Below are 26,665 nucleotides of genomic sequence, written 5' to 3' on the forward strand. Positions count from 1 at the left end.
AAAAACCAGAAGTCAGTCGACAGCTCGATTTTAAATCGAGTATGAACAAAAAATCGCTCATACGCAGTGGTGGCAGTGTTTTACTTAAAAGCAAGCCGCAAATTCGCGTCGCGTCTCACACCAACTGATGTCGCTTCGTCTGGGCTATACTTTCAACCTTCAAACTCTCACATATCAATACAATAAAAATACCCCAAAAAAGATACGTACTCTTCAAAAAAAAAACTCCACCCAATACCCAATCGAGTCCGGCAGCAAAGTTTGAGCAAAAATGTGTCAACATAGAGACAGATCAAATACGAAAAATACGAAAAACCCGAAAAAGCCGAAAGCCATTTTTCCATGAGAACCTAGTGATGAGGTCGCACGACTGCACAATGGATAAATCAAGGTTCCTGCATAGGCCCAGACTCTCCAGATCCGCCAGATCCGCTATCCCTCCAATATCGAGTAATGTAAATATTAGTTATATCATCAATAATCGAAATTAATCCGAAAAGGCGTACGCATGCCCAGTTTGTCCATTGTGGAGGGCAGTGCGGCTGGTGGTGCGATTATTAGGATTTATTTATTTATGAATATCCCTTAGACAGAGCTTGTACTAGCCTACAAATACCCCCCCTTGAGTCTCGATCTCAGAAGTCAGTCTTTGTATCAGTCTTTTAATAACTGTGTCGTGTAAACACCCAGTCCCTTGGATTGAACCGAAACTACTTCCAAAATACACACATTGAACCAAAAACCAAAAACCAGATACCAAAAATCCAAAACAAAAACCAAAAATATAAAACCCATCAGTATTTGAGTAATTTATGCATATGTGTTTAACCTGTTTTGTGTGTATGTGTCCTACGTCTTTAAGTGTTATACCATCTATGTATTTGCAAGAAGACATACTCAATATATATCGAAAACTACTTATATATATATATCGTACAAAACTACATACGTATATACGAAATGTATCAACTATCGTTCGTACACTAGGCTATCGTTTAAGAAAACCAATCCCCTTGTTCTCGCCTAAGTCAGTTCAGCAGTATTACCTTAAAAAAATATATGCAAGTAAGTTCTCCGAACTCCGAACTCCAAACTCCAAACTCTGACCCCCCCAGAACTCGTACCCCTGTTTTTGGCAAGAGAGCATTTTTTTAAGGCCACTTAAACATCATCTTTCAGTTAGACAGACAGACAACAGACCACAAAAAAATGAAAAGACTTTTGCTTTATTTACAAAAAAAAAAATAAATAAAAAATAAACAAACTTATGTCTATCCTATATATGTTAAACTTGGCACTATTCGAACTATATCGAAACTAGGTATCGCTTATCAACTTCGTTGCTTCACTTGTTGGAGCTGGTGGTATTCAAGCCTTCAAGACTATGCGAACGTTAAGAGCACTGAGACCACTACGTGCCATGTCCCGTATGCAGGGCATGAGGGTACGTACTTTCCATACATACTCCTAAAAATCCAAAAATCAAAATCCAACTCAAAATCAATATCAATATCAGTATCAGTATCAAGTATCAAGTATCAGATTCAATATCAAATACAACAATCAAACAAAACAAACAAATTCATCAATCAGTATCAGTATCAATATCAATATCAATATCAGTATATCAGCTAAAACATCACAATTATGTTATAATGAATAAATATGCTGTTTTTTTTTTAAATCCTATCTCTAAACACAATTCATTCAAATCCAGATACAATCCAATATTTTGTGTATTTAGTCAAGTTCAAAAATGTAGATTTTAAAACAGTTTCAACTTTTGGATCAGCAGTTGATTTGATTTGTTGCATCCGTATCCGTATCCGTATCCGTATCTTGTATTTCGATTAGATGATATGCCACCCAAATATTAATTACTATTTAATCAATCAACAAATTTCTCTCTCATCGATCTGCCGAACACTAAAACCCACACTCCAAGTACTAGACTTAAATTTAGATCTATCGTTAATCGTTAATCCTTATATCGTTAATCATATTTCGACAACGTTTTGCCTTGCCTTCTCTCTCTAACACACAAGTTGCGTCTTTGCTCGCTCTCTCTCGCTCTTACTGTCTCTCTCTCTCTCTCTTTCTATTTACATCTCTATATCTATCTCTCTGTCTTTACATCCACCTCTTAGAACAATTGGCTAATCTGAACGTAAACCAAACTAAGAAAATTCGCTTTAGCTTTAATCGAACCGACTCGAAACTATATGCCTGCCCCAGCACCGTAGAAATCGATCAAAATTAGACCTAGAACATCGATTATCATCGATTTATCTGTACCTACACCAAAAATTTGAAATTAATCGTACTTAAACCATACTCATTTAGATCAGAGTCATACTTAGTCTCTAGTTTAAGTTAAATCTTAGCCCGATTTGAATTACTTCGATTTGCTCTTGATAATTGCTTGCTGTTATCGTTTATGTTATCGTTATCCATGTAGTGTTGTAAAGTGCACTTTGCTGCTTCCGCTTGGCTCAGTGTTGAGCGACGCACGCTGCCTGAAAGTACAGTGTTGGCAAACACACTTTAACTCAAAACTAACTACATTTCACATTTCATCATTCTGCAACGAAAAATAAACAAAATAATAGCATTCTTTGATTGTAAATGATTGACTAGCAACACTAGTAATTCAAGAATTAGCTCTAACACCTTGATATTGCTATTATTTTGATTTAGGCTTACCATCTAGCATTTTCACAAGAAATATAAAAATAAAGCATTCACTGACACTCCCATCTGTACATCTACATCTATGTATAAGTCTGATATCAACTTGACTAACAATTTACCATAATCTATAAATATATAAATATATTCCTAACTGACTAAATATCTCTCTGCATTTATTGTATTATATTCTATCCCCTCTACCCCGCCCTCGCCTCGCCTTGCCTCGCATCACCCATACACTACAAAAAAAAAAATATATATATATAAAATAACCAACCAACCAATTCATCGATTTATCAACTAACTCCCAAAACAACTCAACTCATCATCGACGTTGCCAACGACGACCCAATCTGTTATCGATCGATCGATTGATTAATCGATCCACCAAATCCGATCCGAAACCACAACAAATACCAAAAACAATTACCAAAACCAATAAAATTCAGGTCGTCGTTAATGCGCTGGTACAAGCTATACCGTCCATCTTCAATGTGCTATTGGTGTGTCTAATATTTTGGCTAATTTTTGCCATAATGGGTGTACAGCTTTTTGCTGGAAAATATTTTAAGGTACGTGCCAAATGTTTCAAATTAAACCTCAACCAAAAACAAAAACCAAAAAACAAAAAGAAAAACTGAAACTAAACCCAAAAACTGAAACCAAAACCGAAACATAATAAAACAGGCCAATACTGTTGTTGGTAAAATGAATACAAACGAAACATTGTTTTGTACTTGTTTTCGCCTTCAAAGTGGCTAGAAATAATACCAATTCCAAGCAGCATTCTATAATTAGCATTTATCCGAATAATTTGATTCGATCAGTAATTTCAATTTCAAATCCAATGCGTATCTTTGCATCTATTTTTCGTAAATAGTTGAGTTTCAAAGAAAAACACGATTCGAAACCCTTTTTGGTTTCGCAGACTGTGATTAAATTCAAACCAGAACTCAGCCAGTATCTCAGTATCAGTATCAGAATTAAAAGCAATTAATTACAAATCAGAATCAGCTTGGGCAAAACAGCATGCTTATCGACTGTTATATAAACTATACGAGTATGCGACCATGCGAAAGCACTAATACGATTTTTAAGTACACTCCTTAGTACTAGAATTAGTTTATACTTTTGCCATTTGCACTGGAAACAGAAGATAAAAACTATATATTGAATCCAATCAAAGCTTTTTCAAATAGTACCGAGGCCAAAGCTAATTAGCTGCTCAAAAACTAGCACAAACACTTACAAAAACACAAATACAAAAAAAAAATAGTTAGCAACTCTCTAGAGTTAGTAATCCTTTATATAATGCCCCGCCCGTTTCTAGATCTATATTTATAATTATTTCTTTTATTAAATATATATATATATATATGTGATATGAAATCCCTCATAACTTAAATACATTTTTTCGAAATTAACTCGATATAAAACACAACCAAACTCATCAAATCGATGACCGACGATAAACAACAACGACCATCAACGATCTATCCGCTCCACCGATAAACCGATAAACCGAACGCTAATCATCGATAAACCAGTGCGAGGACATGAATGGCACGAAGCTCAGCCACGAGATTATACCAAATCGCAATGCCTGCGAGAGCGAGAACTACACGTGGGTGAATTCAGCAATGAATTTCGATCATGTAGGTAACGCGTATCTGTGCCTTTTCCAAGTGGCCACCTTCAAAGGCTGGATACAAATCATGAACGATGCAATCGATTCACGAGAGGTAATGTACCACACTTGCAATTATCGATCACCCACACCCACCCCATTTTGCTATGCCAATGCGCTTTGCCAACCACAATATATACAATATAGCAAAAGAATATTGAAAAGCATAGTCCTAGTTAATGTATAGAGCAGAATATGAAAAGAAATCAAATGAAAATATGCTGAATCAAAGCTATGTCGCAAATGAATAGTTAGTAAATCCATATCATATACTGTAAATGTCTAGTTAAATATGTCGAATATTCTCAAATTAAGTCAAACCTATAACTTTTTATTAATCAAACAATTTTTATCTATAACTTTTTTCTCTTTTTTATGTATGATCAACTACAACAAATCAACTACAACTCAACAACAACTCCAAAACAACACTCAACAACACTTACAACAACGAATATGGTTACACCACCCAAAACAAAACTCTGGTCACACTCTTACTCCACAACCACTACAACACGAGCAACACTAAAAATGATCCATTCACAACCAAATATTTTAAAAAATGTACTGAAACTGAAAAAAAAAACAAAAACAAAAAATATTCAAAACCAAAAACCAATGATGCCATTCCACAAAATTCAACATCGAACCGATTCCTGCTGCTATCGATCTCAAAATCATCTGGCCAATCGCAATAAATTATCGATAACAGGTGGACAAGCAGCCAATTCGTGAAACGAACATCTACATGTATTTATATTTCGTATTCTTCATCATATTTGGATCATTTTTCACACTCAATCTGTTCATTGGTGTTATCATTGATAATTTTAATGAGCAAAAGAAAAAAGCAGGTGGATCATTAGAAATGTTCATGACAGAAGATCAGAAAAAGTACTATAATGCTATGAAAAAGATGGGCTCTAAAAAACCATTAAAAGCCATTCCAAGACCAAGGGTAAGACAACAACAAACTACAAAGAAATCTATACTATAAACCTATAAACAATAAAAATGATAAAGACTTCGACCTAAACAAATAAGTATAATCTAAAATATATACCCATAAAGTAATAAATGAAACAAATTTACATAAAAAACAATTTATAAATATGACGAATCAAATAATACTGGGCTTAAAATATTCTTCCCAAATACTTTTATTTGTCAAGGAAAATCATTTTCTTTTGAATGCCCCATAAAACACAATACTATATAACGTCTCTAAAGAAAACTAATAATATAATCAATGAATAGTAATTATAAACTGATTAAAAAAGTAAAAGAAATTCAAGATTTTGATCGCTTAATCTGTGCCAATCGTATTTGTATTGTATATATAACATTTTGTATATATAATAAACTTTTTTCTATGTTAAATCGTATTGAATGAACACCGAACAGTGATAACGACAGAAACGAAGACTTCTAAAACTGTTATACAAACTGTTATACGGCTTTAAAAAAGCAATTAAGAATCATTTGAATCCTCGATCTAGTCAAAACATGGATTGGATCTTAAAAATTATGTAAAAAAAACTGTTATACTGACCCGACATGACCGAATACCCTTGCAAATCCGTTGAGTATATATACATACCAATCACACGTATGTATGTATGTATTTGAAAGGCCCCGTTCTCTAGCAATATTTTGTCAAGTTGATTGATGGATCTTTGAAACAAGAAACAACAAAAAAGAAACAATGCGAAAATAAAAAAAGGAACAAGGAGATGAAGCCACGCACCAAGTCGAGTCTCTGGAATGGCTTCGGTGGTGCTAACCTCACTCAGGCTATAGATATATTCAAATATATATTAAATATCGATTTAATCGAGTGCCACTGGTGCCATTGAGCGACTCCTGAGTGCGAGTGCGACAACGATGTTTCGCAGCATCAACATACCGTTTTACTTACTCTCTCCACTCTAATACTTAATTTCCACTGGCTGTATTTAAGTATTGTGTCCGTTTGGTTCGTCTGTACTTAAACATTTTTATGTCTGCCATTTATCAGCTGGACGATCGATCAAATTTAAAATTTTCCAAAAATTTCCAAAAAATTCCAAAATGCCAAAATGCAAATGCAAAACTACAATCTCTCTTATATATGTATATACCCAAAAAAATTATAAAAATAAAAATACCTAAACACTCGCAACTTCCAACTTAGATATGGCAACCAAATACTGCATGTTTCTTTATAACCTACTTCTAATCTGGATGTGTAAATAGCATACATCTTGGCACGTCTCTCTATTTAATCTCTGGGCATGTTTAGAGTTAGTCACCGAACGAATAAAGTCAACAAAATTTAAATAAAAAAATAACGAAACAATATATAATCAGGAAATTTAAATAGAAAGTGACAGGCAAGGCATGCTGTGAACTATCGAAAGAGACAAACCGATGATACATTGACCGACTGCACGTTTCTCTACCTATCTCTCTCTCTCTCTCTCTTTCTACATTTAAATATATAAATATTAAACCATATATCTGTCTCTGTCTGTTGCTATGCCGCCTCGTGAAGTGACTGTACTTACAACATAATTGATGCAATGAATGAATGTTATATTAGCGCACAAAACGTGTCACTGTTAAAGAATTTTATCCAACTGTTATACTGTTATACTGCAGGTGCTCCACAGAGAATGGTTATATCGTCATGGAAAAAAGTTTGCAATTGGCACAGATCGAACCTACGAACTATGTATTAACAACCAAAATAAATCAATAAACCTAAAGTAAATCAATAAAAAACAAAGCGATCAACTGAGCTAAGAAAACTATTATACTGTTATAATATAAATTATAAAAAAAAAAATGTAATCATAATTGTACTTATACGAAACTCTTCTATTCCTTTTCTCTCTTCTCTCCAATGTGTTTTTGCCGGTGTCCAACGATTGAATCCTGACTATTGTTATTTAAATTTATTATTTAACCCATTTATTATTTGATTTGTATGTTTTATGTTTTATGTTTTACATTCGTACCATTTCCAGTGGCGACCACAAGCAATAGTCTTTGAAATAGTAACCGATAAGAAATTCGATATAATTATTATGTTATTCATTGGTCTGAACATGTTCACCATGACACTCGATCGTTACGATGCGTCGGACACGTACAACGCGGTCCTTGACTATCTCAATGCGATATTCGTAGTTATTTTCAGTTCCGAATGTCTATTAAAAATATTCGCTTTACGATATCACTATTTTATTGAGCCATGGAATTTATTTGATGTAGTAGTTGTCATTTTATCCATCTTAGGTAAGTAAACCGCAATGAAATCAATTTCCAAAAAAAAATACCAAAGACCCACCCAAGCTCCAAAATAAAAAAAATTTAATAAATTGCAATTTTGTTCGAGTTGTATACCAGTGGGTATACCTCTCCCTTTCACAATGCTCCCATCTCTCTCTCTCTCTCTATCTATCTGTAACATACCAGTATGTCTGTCTTTGTCACAGTACGCTCCTCTCTCTCTCTCTCTCTCTCGCTGTCTGTATTGTTAAGAATCCTTTCTAATTATTATTGCTAATTTGCTGTAATAAAAACGTAATAAGTAATAATTCCATTGTTCGATGTTGATTCGTATTGAAATCCCCCCAAAAATCCCCAAGCAAAAATGCAAATAAGTAACTGTTATACATATGTATGTATTTGAACCCTTTCCCCCGGTCCCCCTTAAAATAATACCAATTTGTTGTGTATAAAATTGTTGTGTAGCGAGCGCACATACGGATATGAAGTGATCTCTTCAGAGTTATACTGTTATACCGATCACTTTTCCATATCACAGTATGAGCAGCTCACTGTTGTTGTGCTTAACGTATTCCAAGTTATGTTTTTGAGTTTCGCTTTTCACAATTTTCGCCATTAGTACAGTTTGCTTTAATCAGTCTGTTATAAAACTGTTATACAAGCTATCAAGCTATATGCTTAAGTTTTCTTTATGCTTTAAATGCTTTAAATTATATATTATTGACAAGTAACTACTGTCATTAAACTGTTATACTGTTATACCGCAAACTGTACTAATGCGCATTCCATTATCGTTGTTGTTGTTAAAAACTTGTATGTAAATTAAGTAAATTGATGTTGAATTTTTATGTTCCTGTCCTAAGTTATAAAAGTAAACGTAAAACGTTGCAATATTGGTGTTAATTTTAATGTATTTTCCCAAGTAATTGTTGTCGTTTGTTGCTGGCGTTAAATTCTAAATATTCGTAATTGATATTCAAACTATTAAATTTTAATTTAAAGTTTACAAAAACCTACTAACATTGGCAGATTTCAATTGAAGTTTGTCCAAACTATATATACATTTTTATTTAAGCTTTATGAGTCAACATTTTTGGCTCACAATTCACTTTGTTTTTGCCGTTTTTCGTTTGTTTTAAAGTCATATCTTAAAGTTAAATACAAAAAATATTATGAGCCTGCTAATTGCGCATACGTAAGCACAAAATGATGAAAAAACAGAACAAATGGATGAGCTGAAAACCAAAAATAAATGTGGGAATTGGACTTACTACTTAGGAGCACCAGTTAGCTGAAAACAGAAACTGAAAAACTATACAAAAGATGGCTTAAAATATGCTTTACTACATTGACCAATGCAACAAAGAGCTTTCTTTTTAACTCGATTACGAGCAATCGAGCCCTAAAAAGGATGCTACATTTTAGTGTTGTTGCTACCAAAAGTGTTGCCCCAATTCGAATTGCGCCCAAAAAAATATTTTGTCTAGCGAAGGTCGACGAAAAAAATCCCCCAATCCATTTTCCATTTCCAAATCCAAAAAACCAAAAACTCCAAATCGAAAACCAAAACCAAAAAACCCCCAAAACCCCCTGAAGAAAAAAAAAAAACGGAACCTAAACAAACCGAACCGTATTGTGTTTTCTTTTCTTAAAATGCAAAAAGTTATTTTCGTTTTGAATTTTAAATCAAACTTCTATAGTTTTGTGTGCGAGAAGCTTCAAGTAAAAATTTACTTTACTATTTAAGAGCTGCAGAACTTAAATGTTGCTTAATGCTTCCTTTTATGTGATATGTTTAATACTCGCCAGAGACCCAACACGTGCTACTACTTGTTCTCCAAAAGCACTTTTTCAAGAACCCCAAAAAAAAAAAAACAAAACAAATCAATACCTAGCTTTCAATATTTTGAGCGCCTAAAAGTTTGCTTACTTATTTGCCTTCGATGTTGCGGCAGACGCAGAGTGATATCCTTATAGACGAATATATTAATACACGCTTCAAAAAACACAAAAAAAAATATATATATATAAAGAACTATAAAAGAACAAAAAATAAGGCAAAGCTTTTGTAAATGCAAAATTTATGCAACATAACAAAATAACAACAAAAGAATAACAATGAACTAATTTATAAAAATAAATGCTAAAAACTCACACTCTACACTCACACACCTCTACACATTAAACATTTAAATGGCTTGCACAGAAAAAAAACAAAAAAAGAAAAAATGCATAAGAAATACGATTTAAATGAAAATGAAATATGAAAATGAAAGTGAAACGTAATACGAAGATTTCAAATCAATCACACAAGATTCAATCAGAGTTAGGTGTCAATGGGCATTCCACAAGACTCTCTGTGCGATTGTCGGTTGCATAACTCTGTCCGGCTACTGCCAGGTAACCAAAATTTCTGGGTAATACCCATAGAGATACCTCCTGAAAATTCCAAGGCGGGGCCCCAGCCAGGACAACGGCCATGCGGACTGTCTTAGCGCACAGTATCCTGCAAGACCGTTGAACTGGATCGGACCGACAAGGACCCGAAGGCCGAAACACAAATATATATTTATCCGATACCAGATTTATATCCTTTAGTGTGTAGTCTCCTAGCCGGAGGGTTCCGCCTGAAAATTTGGCCTCACAATATATTGTGAAATATACTTCAAAATTTTGAATCGAATAGAATTGGTAATGCCGTGGCAGCTAGCCTGAATCTTCTTAATGGTTTTGGTCCAATCTACGATGGAGATTATGTACTTTACTATGAACGTAGTAAAAAGCATATAAACGTGTATAATCTATAGACCCCCCAATGGTTCCCAGACCATTTCCTAGAGCGGGACTTTAACCCCAATCCTATATAATAAATGTCTATATATCCCTCTTTAAATCCCTCTTACTTTCTCTCTCTCTCAATGTGTTTGGTTATGAAGCTTTCACTTTTTAAATATTTTTTTTATATATTATATATTACTTCAAATAGCTTTAATAATTCCCCGAAAAAGTCCTGCAATTAGTTCGTTCGCCATCGTCCCACCCAGTACCCTCCGCTCATGCCATTGCTAGAGCCATCAAAATCAAATATCTTATATATATTATATATGAAAATCGTTTAGAACCAATGAACAGTTTCATTCTCAGGACAGCGAACGAACTTTGCAGTGTTATAGTATTTGGCACTTTTAAAATATGCTGCGGATTATCGCTAAAAGAATACGTAACCCCCAAGAAACCACACAACAAATTTACATTTCTTCGGTTCTTTCTATCGAATTTGAACCGATATTTTTTGATTTAATGCTACTTTCGCTGTTGCTGCTTCAAAAAAAAATATAAGAATGAAAAAGAAAAATTTTTAATAATAATAATAACATAAAATGAAACGCCAGAGCCAATCGCCTGCTCCTGCTCCTGCGCCAGCTGCTGAACAAAAAAAAAGGCCAAAGGATATACGACTACCGAGCGATGCTGCTTACTCTTACTCTGTTAACTGTTCAGTGTTTACCGTTCTAACTGTAAAATATTTAAGGTTACAATACATTTCCTGCCTTATTTACTTTCATATTTATTTCATATATATTTCTCTTATCCTCTTATACTACTTTTATTTTCCATTTTTGCGCAGCTATTTAAGCCAGCTGTAAATTTGTTGAAAAAAAACCTTTTGCGTTAACTGTACTTGTACTTGTACTGCTAACCCGTAACTGTACTTTGACTGTATATGTATGTTGTAACTGTAAATGTGTGTAATCTATGATTGTATATTAACTTTTACGATTTTTTCATTTCCGTTTCCGTAACATCGCCTGTTTAAGTTCTTCTGTATCGACTGTACCGTATATTGTATAATGTTTTGTTTCAACTGTACCAATATTACCATTGCTTTGAGTTTATCGGTGTGTTTGTAATCTTGTGTTGGTGTGAGTGTCCGTTTGTCAATTTGTATATGAGTGTCGACCGACGTCGGTTATTTTGGAGAAGATGGAGGAGCGAACAACCTTAATACTTTCCATATTTCAGCTATGTTGAGAGTTCTTGTCCCGTCCCCCCCAAAAAAAAACATTCCTAATATCCCCCAAATAATCCTCTCAGATATTGTGATCTCTACTGCGAAACTCAATCGATTTTTTGTCCTAAAATAAATGCTGCTGCGATCGCAGGTCTTGTACTTAGCGATATAATCGAGAAATACTTCGTGTCGCCAACACTGCTCCGTGTGGTTCGAGTGGCCAAAGTGGGTCGTGTACTTCGGTTGGTGAAAGGAGCCAAGGGCATCAGGACACTGCTATTCGCGCTGGCCATGTCCCTGCCCGCCCTGTTCAACATCTGCCTGCTGCTGTTCCTGGTCATGTTCATCTTCGCCATTTTCGGCATGTCCTTTTTCATGCACGTGAAGGAGAAGAGCGGCATCAACGATGTCTACAACTTCAAGACCTTCGGCCAGAGCATGATCCTGCTCTTTCAGGTAAGAGGCCCAGCCACAATTCCGTTGACGGTTTATGTTGTCTATTGTTGTTGTCGTTGGGTGATGTTGCCACAATCTCACTGAAATCTTATCATCCTAACCTCAAAAATAACTATATAAATCTATCGATAAACCGATCATCTATCGACGGCTCTCTATCGCTGGAGTTATGCCGCCGATCGATCACGTCGGTAATTGCATATTTTTTTGCCATTCTGCAATTCAGTTTTCCGTGGCAACATCACAATGTTGATTGAAGCTGCGGTAGTTGTTGGTAAAAGCTAAATTAGTGCGATTTTTTGATTAAACTACGATTTATTTTAATCGATTATCGATTCGTTTTAACTCTCTTTCTCTCTCTGTACCTCTCTCTGTCTAACTGTTTGCCCATTGGTTATCCTTAACTTTTCAGTTTTGTGAATAAAAAATTAATTTTATTTTTATTTTGCCCAAAACGGCATTAGCCAATTGCTAAAAAAAAAAGAGCTATTGCCAGTCGTATAAATCAGCTTTAATGTTTATTTTTTTCTTAAGCGCTTGTTTTTTGTTTTGAAATCGATTCGAATCCAATGTATCTGCTTCTCTGTATATGCATAATTTTAGTAAATTGTACAAAAAACAAATCTAATTCAGCTCTTTCAACAAACACCAAATCAAATGTTGAGTTTCCTCAAGACACCCCCTGCTCCCGCAAAAAATAAAAATAAAAAAAACAACGAACCCAGCCCCAAATGCAAAAAAAAAAAAATATTAAAAGGCAACCCGAAAATATGTAGATTCGATCTTATGATCCCGGGAACACTAACCCCCAGCTCTCACTTCCCACTATCTCTATACCTTCAACCCCTATCTCTCTCTCTCTCTATAATCTATCCATCTTATCTACTCCCTAACTGTTTATATATAACTTCCATTTTCTAACTACTTTACTGTCGCATTCGCTTAACTATACTAATACTATTGAAATCTTGAAGAGAGATTTACGAAATGCTTGCCACGCTTACCGCTTTGATTCCCCTTAGTTTTGGTTTGGATGGGACTAGCTCCCGCCCTCCTCCTCTTTAATAGCCACGCCCATGATATCGCCTTGATAGCGCCCCCTTCGACCGGGGTCAAGGCTATTAAATTACATAGCTGGCTTTTAAGCTTTCTCAAGAGTTTGAATCAAAGCAGCCGTAGCCAAGTTAGCCAAGTAATTAGCCAAAAAGTAATCTAATACACACTCAATGTATAACTACTAACTATAGCCGTAACTGTACTAACTAACCACCTACCGTATGCCATAAATACTAGTTTGCTTTAACCAGCGATCCGGTGCCGATAAATTTGACTAATGATGACTCTCTTTGTTATTGTATCTTCTGTCTTAAACTTCTCTCTCTCTCTCCCACCGCCCACACACACACACACAACCACAACCACACACACACACACTTGTACTTTTAACGGACACACTTATACCAAACCAAACCCATATTCCGTACTACCGACCTAACGACATGCATCGATAAATATCGATCTGTACCTATACCTATCGATGCATCTAAACCATACCCAACCGATCGGACACATGCCAATGCCAAACAATAACTTATCGATTGTATTATACCAATTATCCCATCCCTAATTCGACTTAACCTCCAATTTCCAATGAATATTTCCCAAAAATTTCCCCCATTTTCAAAATCCAATAATCCTTAAATTGAAAACCAATAACTGGCAGATGTCGACGTCAGCCGGTTGGGATGGTGTACTGGACGCCATAATCAATGAGGAAGCATGCGATCCACCCGACAACGACAAAGGCTATCCGGGCAATTGTGGTTCAGCGACCGTTGGAATAACGTTTCTCCTCTCATACCTAGTTATAAGCTTTTTGATAGTTATTAATATGTACATTGCTGTCATTCTCGAGAACTATAGTCAGGCCACCGAGGACGTACAGGAGGGTCTGACCGATGACGACTACGATATGTATTACGAGATCTGGCAGCAATTTGATCCAGAGGGTACTCAATACATACGCTACGATCAGTTGTCCGAATTTTTGGACGTACTGGAGCCACCGTTGCAGATCCATAAGCCGAATAAGTATAAGATCATATCGATGGATATACCCATATGTCGCGGCGATCTCATGTACTGTGTGGATATCCTGGATGCCCTAACCAAAGACTTCTTTGCGCGTAAGGGTAATCCGATTGAGGAGACGGGCGAGATTGGTGAGATAGCGGCACGGCCGGATACGGAGGGCTACGAGCCCGTATCCTCGACCCTCTGGCGCCAACGGGAGGAGTACTGTGCCCGTCTCATCCAGCATGCTTGGCGGAAGCACAAGGCGCGCGGCGAGGGAGGTTCCGGTGGCGGTGGTGGTGGTGGGGGCGGCGACGAGACAGAACCAGACCAGGGTGATGGTGGAGATGCTACTGGTTCTGGTGCTGGTGATGCTGAACCTGCCACAGATGATCCAGCGGATCCCTCAAAGGAGACCCCCGATGGAGGTGGAGGAGGAGATGCAGACGCCGCCGAGGAGAACCATGTAAATAGTCCAGGTGAAGCGGGAGCGACGGCGGCTGCGGCGGGAAGTCCGGGGAGCGGAGGAGCTGGTAGCCCCGGGGCGGGCAGTGCCGGACGACAAACGGCCGTGCTCGTGGAGAGCGACGGGTTCGTGACTAAGAACGGCCACAAGGTGGTCATCCACTCGCGATCGCCGAGCATCACGTCGCGCACGGCGGATGTCTGAGCCAGGCCTCGCCCCCCCCTCCAAGATGCACGCGAGTATTAGCATGAAGTACGATGATGTTGCACGTTGCAATTAGCTGGGGGGCCACACCAGGTCTCCCGGTGGTTAACAACAACAAACAACAACAACTACAACAACAAGGAGAACAACAAGCATAATTTTCTGCTATATAATGAAAACAAAAACAAAAACAAAAAACCAATACAACAAAAACAGAACAAGAAGAGAACCTAATTTACTTACCCGCATTATTCAGTTAACGAGTCAGCAACCAACAACAATCATACTTAAGCTAAAACCAGACAAATATTACAAGAAATCTTTTGATCAGCTAGGCATTTTTCCAACAACAAATTTATTGGCCTAAGCAGGAAAAGGAAAACATACCCACTTACACATTAAAACACACACACATAACCATTATCTACTGGGACATTAACATTTCAAATTGTCACAAGTTTCTAGTATATTTCTAGTATTTTTTACAAATGGCGCCCAATCGTTGGGCTTTTCTTTTCAATCTTTCGAAGTTTTCGAAATGAAATGTTATTGAGCTGGTGGACACTCACACAGGCTATAAAATATAAAACCTTAACAATATTAAATCCACAAAAAAGTTAAGAAAAAACAAAAAACAAATGAACAAGCTCTAAAAATTGTATTTGCCAGTAGTAGGACAACAACAACAACAAACAGAAACTCGCTTGATTTAATTAACTAACTTACCAACCTAAAGTGCTACTAAAATAACAGCTGAAAGTAAAACACCAATAAAGGTTAAAGGTAAGGAGAAGCAGAAGCAAAAATCACAACAACCACAACAACAATCCCTAACAACATTCTCACAGTGAAACAGTAAAAAAAAAAAAATACTAATTAATAAACGCGATGAATTTTAATAACTAATTCTTAATGAGAGAACGAGAACACCAATTTGCATAGTTTGTATTTAACATTTATCCAACTAACTAATTAAAACCCCAGACAAAGCAATGGGACAAAATCAAAACAAACGGGCCCGATAAAAAACAAAACACCAAGAAAACAGAAAAACTAAAAAAATATTTAATTCAAAACCAAAAAGACGAACAAGAACAACCGCCTGAACTGCCATTAAAAGCAATACGAAATACAGAGAAAAAAATATATATACATATATGAGAGAAACATAAGAGATAGTAGTTTCACCCGATGACACGCACACACTAACACACCAACACACCAGCACACAGGAAAACAATAAATATGTAAGGAAAAGCAGAGAGTAATAGGCAGACAGAGTTATTTCCGAAGCGATCGATACTTTTGTGCTATCGATAATTTCGTTTGCAGTTTCGATTTAAGCGATAAGCGATCCCATTAGGCCAGCAAGAAAGTTCAAAGCAAACATTTCACACCAAAAAACACAAATCCATCCATCACACACACACACACACACACAGACACAACACACTCAACCATATGGATGCAGGAAGTTTGAGGTTATGTAATCTCGATTTGAGGTTATGTTCCCATCGATGCCAAGAACACACCAAAATACCAAACAAATCCTTGAAGTGGGGGCGCATGGAGCCGAAAAAGGATGTGGAGCGAACACCATTTTAAAAAACAAAATATATAATCAAATAACGGTAATCTTAGCAATTCAAATTTGAATTCGAGCAATAAAAAATCGATTATGATGAAAAACAAAAACAAAGAAAAAATTAAAAACAATCATAGAAGCAAGTAGAAGAAAGGCGTCAAAGTGTTAAAACAATACCCAAGTATGTGGAAGTGAATAAGTTCGAGTGTGAAAAACAGAACCAAGTTCAAAGTAAGGCGAGTTGAGAAACAAAACGATTGAAAAACAGAAAGAATATTAAGAAATAAAAAAACAGCAGAATAAGAGTGTGTGCTTAGCACAAGACGAAGCAAATAATATTGAAAGCAAATTGAGAAACGAAAACGAGTGAACAATTTGAACAAGTTTTTGAGTTTTCAATGTGCTCTCTATTTTCTCATAGTTCTTTTTTGTCGCAACAAAGGTGGCGACCAAATTCAAATTACACAAAAAAAAATAATCAAGGCGAATTAAAAACGAAACGAAATATATATTACACGTAATTATAAAAATAAATAATTTAAAATACATACGATATTGATACTGAATTGAATTCAAACAAAGTTTTAGCCCGACTGCTTCAGAGCGTAGCATACTTTTCAGAGCCTTCGCATTCGCTTTTCCTTTTCGTATCCAGCCGTTATTCGAGTTAAGAGCCTAGCAGAAAATAAGAGAAAACCGAATTCGATAACCGATAGCCGAAAATCGAAACCAGCAACAAAAAAAAAAAACCAAAAAACAAAGTAAAAGTAAAACGAAAATATAGTGTGTTCACATTCAGTTGCGCCCCAATTATGCCAAGCTAAGCTTTGTTTGGACCAGCTTTTAATGCATTTGATTTCTTGAGTTCCTTTCTTGATTTTCGATTACTAGCAATGCCTTTTCGTCGCCTGTTCAGTTGAAACGATAACCAATAACCAATAACCGATAACCGATAACCGATTACGATAATGATAAAGATCGAAACGATCAGATGGGAACACACCGACAGCAAACGAAAGTATATGTGAGGTTCCATAGCGCACATACACACACCACACACACCACTCAAAATCACACACATGCACTAAGACATACCCCCCCATTCACACACAAACACACACACACAGAATACATATATGTATACATTGGATATATACTCATATATATAGAAAATTCACACACACACATACCCGTAAATGCTTTGCTTTTGCTTCGAAATTGCTGTAATCGTAGGAGGTGAATTGAAAACGAATACTTTTGGGAAAAAATTCGCTTTTTGGTTTTATGACAATAACTAAGAAACATTTCGCACCGACACACACACACACACATACATACACAGACAGAACATCTCTTCTCGCTGACTTACTCTCTCCGACACGATTAGAAAACTGTTATACAAAAAAGTACATGCTTTCACACACTGCCTGACTTCTAGCTATCCGTTTTAAATCAAATACAAATGCGGAACTTGTTCTAAACTCACATCCACATTTACCCCACTACGCAAACGAAAGGAAAAATATATACAGTACTATCTAAAAAAAAACAGCAAGATTCGTTCAAAATTTAACAAAATATTGGAAATTGACAACAATCACCCCTGGTAAAAATAAGTATTATGTTTTGTATTTAGTTGTCTTTCGAAATGCAAAATATTTTTATTTGCCATACCCTACTTCAACATAAATACATTTGATTTATTTTAGATAGCATTTGATTTCACACAGTTGTTTAATTGGAAATTCTGTAGGCCGAGTATAACAGTTGTATAACAGTTATATAACTTCTGAGTGTCTGGCCTACGGATTTAAATCGAACAACTTTTCATCGAACATCCGGTTGTATGACAAATTAAAATCCGAAATAGTTTCCCAACACTAGACCGTTCCAATATCACCACTTTCCCAAGAAAACAAAAAACCGAAAAACGGAATTCAAACGCAACCTATCCTAAAAACCAAAGTAACATAACCTATAAAAAAGTAACGCAAACGACAAAAAATTGTAAAGTAATTAACTTGTGTACATTATGGGGACCAGTTTAAGCGTTGCCTTAAAGTCCAAAAAAAAAGAAAATTTAGTGTTTATTTTTTGCGCACGCTTTTACAAGAGCTTTTTCAATATATTGTATATCGAATATAAATGATCAGCAACCCTGTTTAAATGTTTGTGTGTAATTCCCCTTAATAATCCCCTAATGAATCCATATTCTTAACCCTAAGCCCTCTCACTCTTGTTTCGCCTAAAATCCTTCAAAAATTTACCGTTGCGGCTTTTTGTTTTTAGCCTTCATCACGCGTAGCCCATTTCCGTTTCCGTTTTAGTTAACCGTTACCTTTATATATCACATTCCGTATTATTATTATTATTATTATTATTATTATGGTATATATCCCCAGATTATGATTTTTAAAATGCTTGCCAATTGCCGAGTTTTTGTAAAGACTTGAATGTAGCTTCATTATTATACATTTTGTTGGCTGTTTGACAAATAATACGAGTACCCACTTCGATAAATAATAGAAAAACACATGGTAATAATCGAGAATGATAAGCGAAAATCCAAAAAAAACATGCTATATACTAATAACAGAAAATTAAGTTTGAAAATTCCGTACAAAATGCATAAGTTAAATGAAAAAGCATATAATACTGAACAAAAAGCTAAAAATATAATATATCTACTTATACTGAGTGCACTGTTATAAACGAGGGGCGGGGCGAGATTAAATAAAACAAAACACAAAACAAAAACAAAAAACAAAAAATCGAATCAAATCGAAAATGAAACAGAAAAACAAAACAAAAAAAAAAACATATATTATTATGGTATATTCTTCAAGATATTGTACTATCTGCGTGTGAAACAACAACATCATCTGCAAAAACAACAACTACAGCAAAAACAACAACAAAATGTCACACCTGAAGCTTATGCAACAAGCTACAACAAAGAAACAGAAACAAGAAAAAACCAACAAACCGATCTGAATCCGTGAAAGTTACTCTCTTTTTTATAAAAATTATGTAAATTTACAATAATACCGAAAACAAAAAAAAAAAAAATGTCGAAAGATCAAAAAAAAAAAGGGAGGCGAATTTTTTGCCGGAAACCGGATATGGAAAATTCGAGCGATAAACGCAACGCAAATCGAAATCGAAAAGTTGACACGTCGTGGATGGAAAACAAAAAAAAATGGATATTTATTGATTAGGAAATCTATTTCATAATTTTAGCATACGTGTAAACATATTTTTTGTGCCGAGGTTACGTTCGAAGCAACACGCGCATCATTGCCATTAGACAGAATAAAAGTAATTATATATACAATACGCCTAAAAAAAAATAAAACAAATAATAATAATAATTATAATACAAGAGAAAAATTCAACTTATAATTATAATACTACAAACTGCATATTTTGTGCTGCTGAAAAAAGTCACAACGCAACAAAAAACATGATAACAATAAACATATATATATATATATATATATAAATTTCTAAAAATTTTAGAGCAATACACACATACACTGACACACCCACACACTCACCACAGAACAAAAGATGGCGAATTTTTGCACCGTCACCGTCACAGTGGCGTCGCAAAGTTTTCCACCAGCCAGCAGCATTCTCAAATACAAAAATAAAAATAAAAAAATGAGGAAGTAAGTGGAGTAAGAATACCAATACGATAATACATTTTTTTTAGATACACTTCAAAAATCAAAGCGTGGAAATTTCTATATTAGTTAATAATAAAATCCTTTTTTTTGTTAACTCACTATATATTAAAAAAACCAAAAAAAAAAAAACAAAAAAGAAACCAAAAAAATGTAAAACAAAAACTAAAAAACAAAGAAGGACAAAAACTTTAGCTTTATACTCGTACATTTGTAATATATTACATAAGTCTAGTTAATTACATAAAGAAAAAAACCAAAATGAAACTAGAAAATATATTATAAATTATAATTATACAAAAGAAAAACAAAAGAAAATTTTACAAATAAAAAATCGCAAAAACTTCAACAAAAAAAAGCAACAAAAACACAAACAAAAAACAAAATCAAACGAAGCATAGCAAATGAAATTCGAAATAATTACAAAAAAATAAAAAATAGTAAAAGAAAATCTAAAAAAAAGGAGAAAACCAAAAACGAACTGTAAAAAAAAAAACATTTAAATGTAAAACAGCCAGTTATTATGCATAGCTAATAAAATTCAAATACAGAGAAGAAGCAGGAGACGAAAAAACCAAAAAAAAAAAAAATAAGAACAATTAATGCAATTAGATATTCTACATAAAAAATTCTAAATCTTTAGTCAAGCTTAGGGTGCATACACATACAAAACACACACACTATGACAGAGACACATGAATACAATAAAACCCATACACTCGCAATTAAAATGATACTTTTTTTTATTCAATTTCGTCAAAATAGTTCATTTAAGTCCTTCATCGTATCAGTTGCTAATCCATTTCGATCCAAACATCACAGAGACACAATGCCGAGCCGCAGAGAAAAAGCAGAGAGATACCAAGCCAAGCCAAGCCGACCTAAAAAACCACAAAGGAATACACTGAAACAAATAACTCACAATTACGAAAGTTGCCATCCAGCGAAGTATTTGCAATTTACATTTGAGAGCAAGAGTTAATAGCAGTTTATATGAAGCCCGTTGAACACGAAAACAATACGAAAAGAACAAAAAAAGAAAAGAACAAATAAAGGTAAAAAATAAAAACCAAAAACAGACTGAAGAAAATGAGAATTATTTAACAAGAAAATTTATATACATACATAATGATAGCCAATAAAGATAAAGCTGCATCCACGAGTCACAAATTGCCAAGCTGCTTTTTAAATGAATCCAGAGCCACACACACACAACCACAACAAAACACCCACCCACACACACACACAGACACAGACACAAACATACACTCTGATACACTGAGAAAAAGTGATGCAGCTCGCAATAAAATGAATAAAATAATAGCAGACGGATGCTTACAATAAAATCAGAGGACATAAAGGAAATATGTATTTATATTTATACACAAAAGCAAGCTAGCTAAAAAGGATACATGATACTAATGCATAATTTAAATATACATATTTAAAGGAAGTCTTAACTAAAATGAAAAATGGATAACTAAAGCGACACAGGCACCGTTAGCATATTTTTTTTATACAAATACAATTTAAGCAAAAGAATACGATGAATAAAATCAACAAATTGAAGTAAATTATTAGTGAGAAACCGAAGCAACTGATGATGTCTTTGTAAAGACTTTATATATGCCTGCCATATGCCTACATCTGCCTAGCTGTCTGACTCTAACACACACACACACACACATACTGACACACGCCTAACACAGGATATCTATCTGTTTATCTCGCGCTTGTGCATCAAACCCACAAATACACAGAAAGACAGACACTCATGGCATCATAGTTGAGCTTAGGTGACCGCAATGAGAAGCGTGTAGAAGGGCGCACCGAAGTTTTCAGGCTTCTTCTTGTCTTTGTATGCGTTTGTTAGCTGACCTTGGTTTCTTAGCCAGTTCATTGAGGGTCCTCTTGGCGGAGGATCCTTGCAATCCTTGCCCCCGAACCAGCCGTTATCGAGCAACTCTATTTGATAGCAACTTCCCCGGCTACAAATTCTTAGTGGTTCAGATGGCTGTAGAACACAAACACACACATACAGACTCAGACACAGAAAACAACACACAGTCTCTCAGTAATTCTCCCCTAAAATGATGATGAAGATATATACATATGAATATGTATAGATTATATATGTGCGATCAAGTAAAAGCAGCTAAAAAATACAAAAAAATAATGCTAAAAATTATGACACCCGCCACTTTTCTACTAAAAAGAAATCGACTGTATATATATATATATACAAATATATATATATGATAATATGAGTATATTTATGTAGCAGTATAAAAGTATGTGTAGTATAACACTTTGTCCATTTGCTTGACAAACAGACACAAACAACAAAACAACATACAAACAAACAAACACACAACATGCATTTTGTTTTCTAGTTTTCAAATTTCACTTTTTTTTTTTGTGAAAAAGGACATTAACTTGTATTAGCGATACTCTTAATAATTAAATCTCTGCAAAAAATAATATGAGTAGCGTTTTGACGATGGATCGCTGTCGTACATCTAAATGTTTTTGGCGGGCAATGAAAGCTTCGATTTTCGATATTCGTGGCGTGCCTCTTGTTGTTATCGATTTTTTCGACACAATCTAAGTATTTATACCAACCACAAGGAATCCATTTTGTTTAAACCACAAACACACAGAGACACAGACACACAAACACAGTCACACATATTAATATAAATATATACATATATATTTTTTTTATAACAACGTAAGGGAAAAAAATCTATATGGGACAAATGAAACACAACAATTTTTGTATGTATTCATTTTTATTAACAAATAAAAACAAAAACAAATGGGAAAATGGGAAAATACAAACCGGAAACCAAAACAAAATACAGAAAAAACACTCGTAATACACACAGACAGACAACAAATTGTTTTTATAAAGATATATTCGATTAATGTATTTAAAAATAAAAACAAAAACAAAAAATACAAAAACAAAACGAAAGAAACAAACGCCTGAATTAGTTTATTACGCAAAAGAAATGAATTATAATTAGTTAACTCAAAATAAAGTATACAAAAAAGAAAAAAATACCCAAAAAAAAATAAAATAAAAAATAAAAAGAAAAAACAAATAAGAAAACCAAAACTGCACAATAACATCTAAATGTAAAAAATATGAACTAAAAAGGTAAACAAAGCAAATGCAAAGAAAATGCCCAAATAAGAAACTGCGCTAAAAACAAAGACATTTTTATTTTCATTATATATAAATAATTAACGCTTTTTTAGTTCTCCAACAAGTTGCATAATTTATATATAATTTATAAAGAATAAAATTATAACAAAGTAAACCAAAAATAAATCAAATTAATAAATGGGCAACCTAAAAATATTGTAATGTAATAAATGAAAACAAAAAACAATACAAAACCAAAAAGATATATATATATATAAATTAAAAGCGAAAATTTTTCACACTTTAGCTTAATAAATTGTAAAAAAAAAATACAAAAAAAACAAACAAACAAACAAAACTGAAATAAAATGAGATTTAATTGAATTTGTTATGCAAATGAAAAGACAAAAGAGTTTTTATTTTAATTCGCTACTTAAGCTTAAACGCGTCTTATGATCAAGGAAGGAGGCAAAATATCATTATTTTGACAATTTCCCAGGATCGCGATTTTCATTATGGTACCCCTTGGAAAACCCTTGGAAAAGGGCGATCCGCCCTTTTCTTGCAGTTTTTACGGGATATCTCATCCATTTCGCATCCGATTGAAAAACGGCGTACCATTTATGAATCAGGGAACTAATCCCCGCAAAACTGCATCAAAGGATCCTTGAAATTCTCAGAATTCAATTTTGGCCCCATTTTTGGCCCAAATCACGATGGTACCCCTTGGAAAACCCTTGGAAAAGGGCGATCCGCCCTTTTCTTGCAGTTTTTGGGAGATATCTCATCCATTTCGCATCCGATTGAAAAACGGCGTACTATTTATGAATCAGGGAACTAATCCCCGCAAAACTGCATCAAAGGATCCTTGAAACTCTCAGAATTCAATTTTGGCCCCATTTTTGGCCCAAATCACGATGGTACCCCTTGGAAAACCCTTGGAAAAGGGCGATCCGCCCTTTTCTTGCAGTTTTTACGGGATATCTCATCCATTTCGCATCCGATTGAAAAACGGCGTACCATTTATGAATCAGGGAACTAATCCCCGCAAAGCTGCATCAAAAGATCCTTGAAATTCTCAGAATTCAATTTTGGCCCCATTTTTGGCCCAAATCACGATGGTACCCCTTGGAAAACCCTTGGAAAAGGGCGATCCGCCCTTTTCTTGCAGTTTTTGGGAGATATCTCATCCATTTCGCATCCGATTGAAAAACGGCGTACCATTTATGAATCAGGGAACTAATCCCCGCAAAACTGCATCAAAGGATCCTTGAAATTCTCAGAATTCAATTTTGGCCCCATTTTTGGCCCAAATCACGATGGTACCCCTTGGAAAACCCTTGGAAAAGGGCGATCCGCCCTTTTCTTGCAGTTTTTGGGAGATATCTCATCCATTTCGCATCCGATTGAAAAACGGCGTACCATTTATGAATCAGGGAACTAATCCCCGCAAAACTGCATCAAAGGATCCTTGAAACTCTCAGAATTCAATTTTGGCCCCATTTTTGGCCCAAATCACGATGGTACCCCTTGGAAAACCCTTGGAAAAGGGCGATCCGCCCTTTTCTTGCAGTTTTTACGGGATATCTCATCCATTTCGCATCCGATTGAAAAACGGCGTACCATTTATGAATCAGGGAACTAATCCCCGCAAAGCTGCATCAAAAGATCCTTGAAATTCTCAGAATTCAATTTTGGCCCCATTTTTGGCCCAAATCACGATGGTACCCCTTGGAAAACCCTTGGAAAAGGGCGATCCGCCCTTTTCTTGCAGTTTTTGGGAGATATCTCATCCATTTCGCATCCGATTGAAAAACGGCGTACCATTTATGAATCAGGGAACTAATCCCCGCAAAACTGCATCAAAGGATCCTTGAAACTCTCAGAATTCAATTTTGGCCCCATTTTTGGCCCAAATCACGATGGTACCCCTTGGAAAACCCTTGGAAAAGGGCGATCCGCCCTTTTCTTGCAGTTTTTACGGGATATCTCATCCATTTCGCATCCGATTGAAAAACGGCGTACCATTTATGAATCAGGGAACTAATCCCCGCAAAACTGCATCAAAGGATCCTTGAAATTCTCAGAATTCAATTTTGGCCCAATTTTGAAGTACGGTATATGCTGTACGGTAAATGCTGTGCGGTATATGCTGTACGATCTATGCTATACGATCTATGCTATACGATCTATATACTGTACGGTAAATGCTGTGCGGTAAATGCTGTGCGGTAAATGCTGTGCGGTAAATGCTGTACGATCTATGCTATACGATCTATGCTATACCATCTATGTACTGTGCGGTAAATGCTGTACGGTAAATGCTGTGCGGTAAATGCTGTGCGGTAAATGCTGTACGGTAAATGCTGTGCGGTAAATGCTGTACGGTAAATGCTGTACGATCTATGCTATACCATCTATGCTATACGATCTATGCTATACGATCTATGCTATACCATCTATGTACTGTACGGTAAATGCTGTGCGGTAAATGCTGTGCGGTAAATGCTGTACGGTAAATGCTGTACGATCTATGCTATACGATCTATGCTATACGATCTATGCTATACCATCTATGTACTGTGCGGTAAATGCTGTACGGTAAATGCTGTGCGGTAAATGCTGTGCGGTAAATGCTGTACGGTAAATGCTGTACGATCTATGCTATACGATCTATGCTATACGATCTATGCTATACCATCTATGTACTGTGCGGTAAATGCTGTACGGTAAATGCTGTGCGGTAAATGCTGTACGGTAAATGCTGTACGGTAAATGCTGTGCGGTATATGCTGTACGATCTATGCTATACGATCTATATACTGTGCGGTAAATGCTGTACGGTAAATGCTGTATGGTAAATGCTGTACGGTATTTGCTATACGATCTATGCTATACGATCTATGCTATACCATCTATGTACTGTGCGGTAAATGCTGTGCGGTAAATGCTGTGCGGTAAATGCTGTGCGGTAAATGCTGTACGATCTATGCTATACGATCTATGCTATACCATCTATGTACTGTGCGGTAAATGCTGTGCGGTAAATGCTGTGCGGTAAATGCTGTGCGGTAAATGCTGTACGATCTATGCTATACGATCTATGCTATACGATCTATGCTATACCATCTATGTACTGTGCGGTAAATGCTGTGCGGTAAATGCTGTACGGTAAATGCTGTACGGTATTTGCTATACGATCTATGCTATACGATCTATGCTATACCATCTATGTACTGTACGGTAAATGCTGTGCGGTAAATGCTGTGCGGTAAATGCTGTGCGGTAAATGCTGTACGGTAAATGCTGTACGATCTATGCTATACGATCTATGCTATACCATCTATGTACTGTGCGGTAAATGCTGTACGGTAAATGCTG

At 35.4% G+C, this 26,665-nt stretch overlaps 1 protein-coding gene across 1 annotated transcript in view; it reads left to right on the forward strand.

Moving 5' to 3' along the window:
• Positions 1–23,182, forward strand: part of LOC116654462 (sodium channel protein para) — a 68,231-nt gene extending 45,049 nt beyond the window's left edge. Inside the window, exons 25-31 of the mRNA XM_044717115.1 lie at positions 1,322–1,444; positions 3,141–3,263; positions 4,239–4,433; positions 5,091–5,336; positions 7,387–7,657; positions 11,815–12,119; positions 13,843–23,182. Coding sequence (XP_044573050.1) covers positions 1,322–1,444; positions 3,141–3,263; positions 4,239–4,433; positions 5,091–5,336; positions 7,387–7,657; positions 11,815–12,119; positions 13,843–14,862 — 2,283 coding nt within the window. The 3' untranslated portion in view covers positions 14,863–23,182. The remainder of the gene's footprint in view (positions 1–1,321; positions 1,445–3,140; positions 3,264–4,238; positions 4,434–5,090; positions 5,337–7,386; positions 7,658–11,814; positions 12,120–13,842) is intronic.
• The last annotated feature ends 3,483 nt before the right edge of the window (positions 23,183–26,665 follow it).

Source organism: Drosophila ananassae, chromosome XL, assembly GCF_017639315.1.
Source record: "Drosophila ananassae strain 14024-0371.13 chromosome XL, ASM1763931v2, whole genome shotgun sequence".
In the NCBI taxonomy this organism is placed as follows: Eukaryota; Metazoa; Arthropoda; class Insecta; order Diptera; family Drosophilidae; genus Drosophila; species Drosophila ananassae.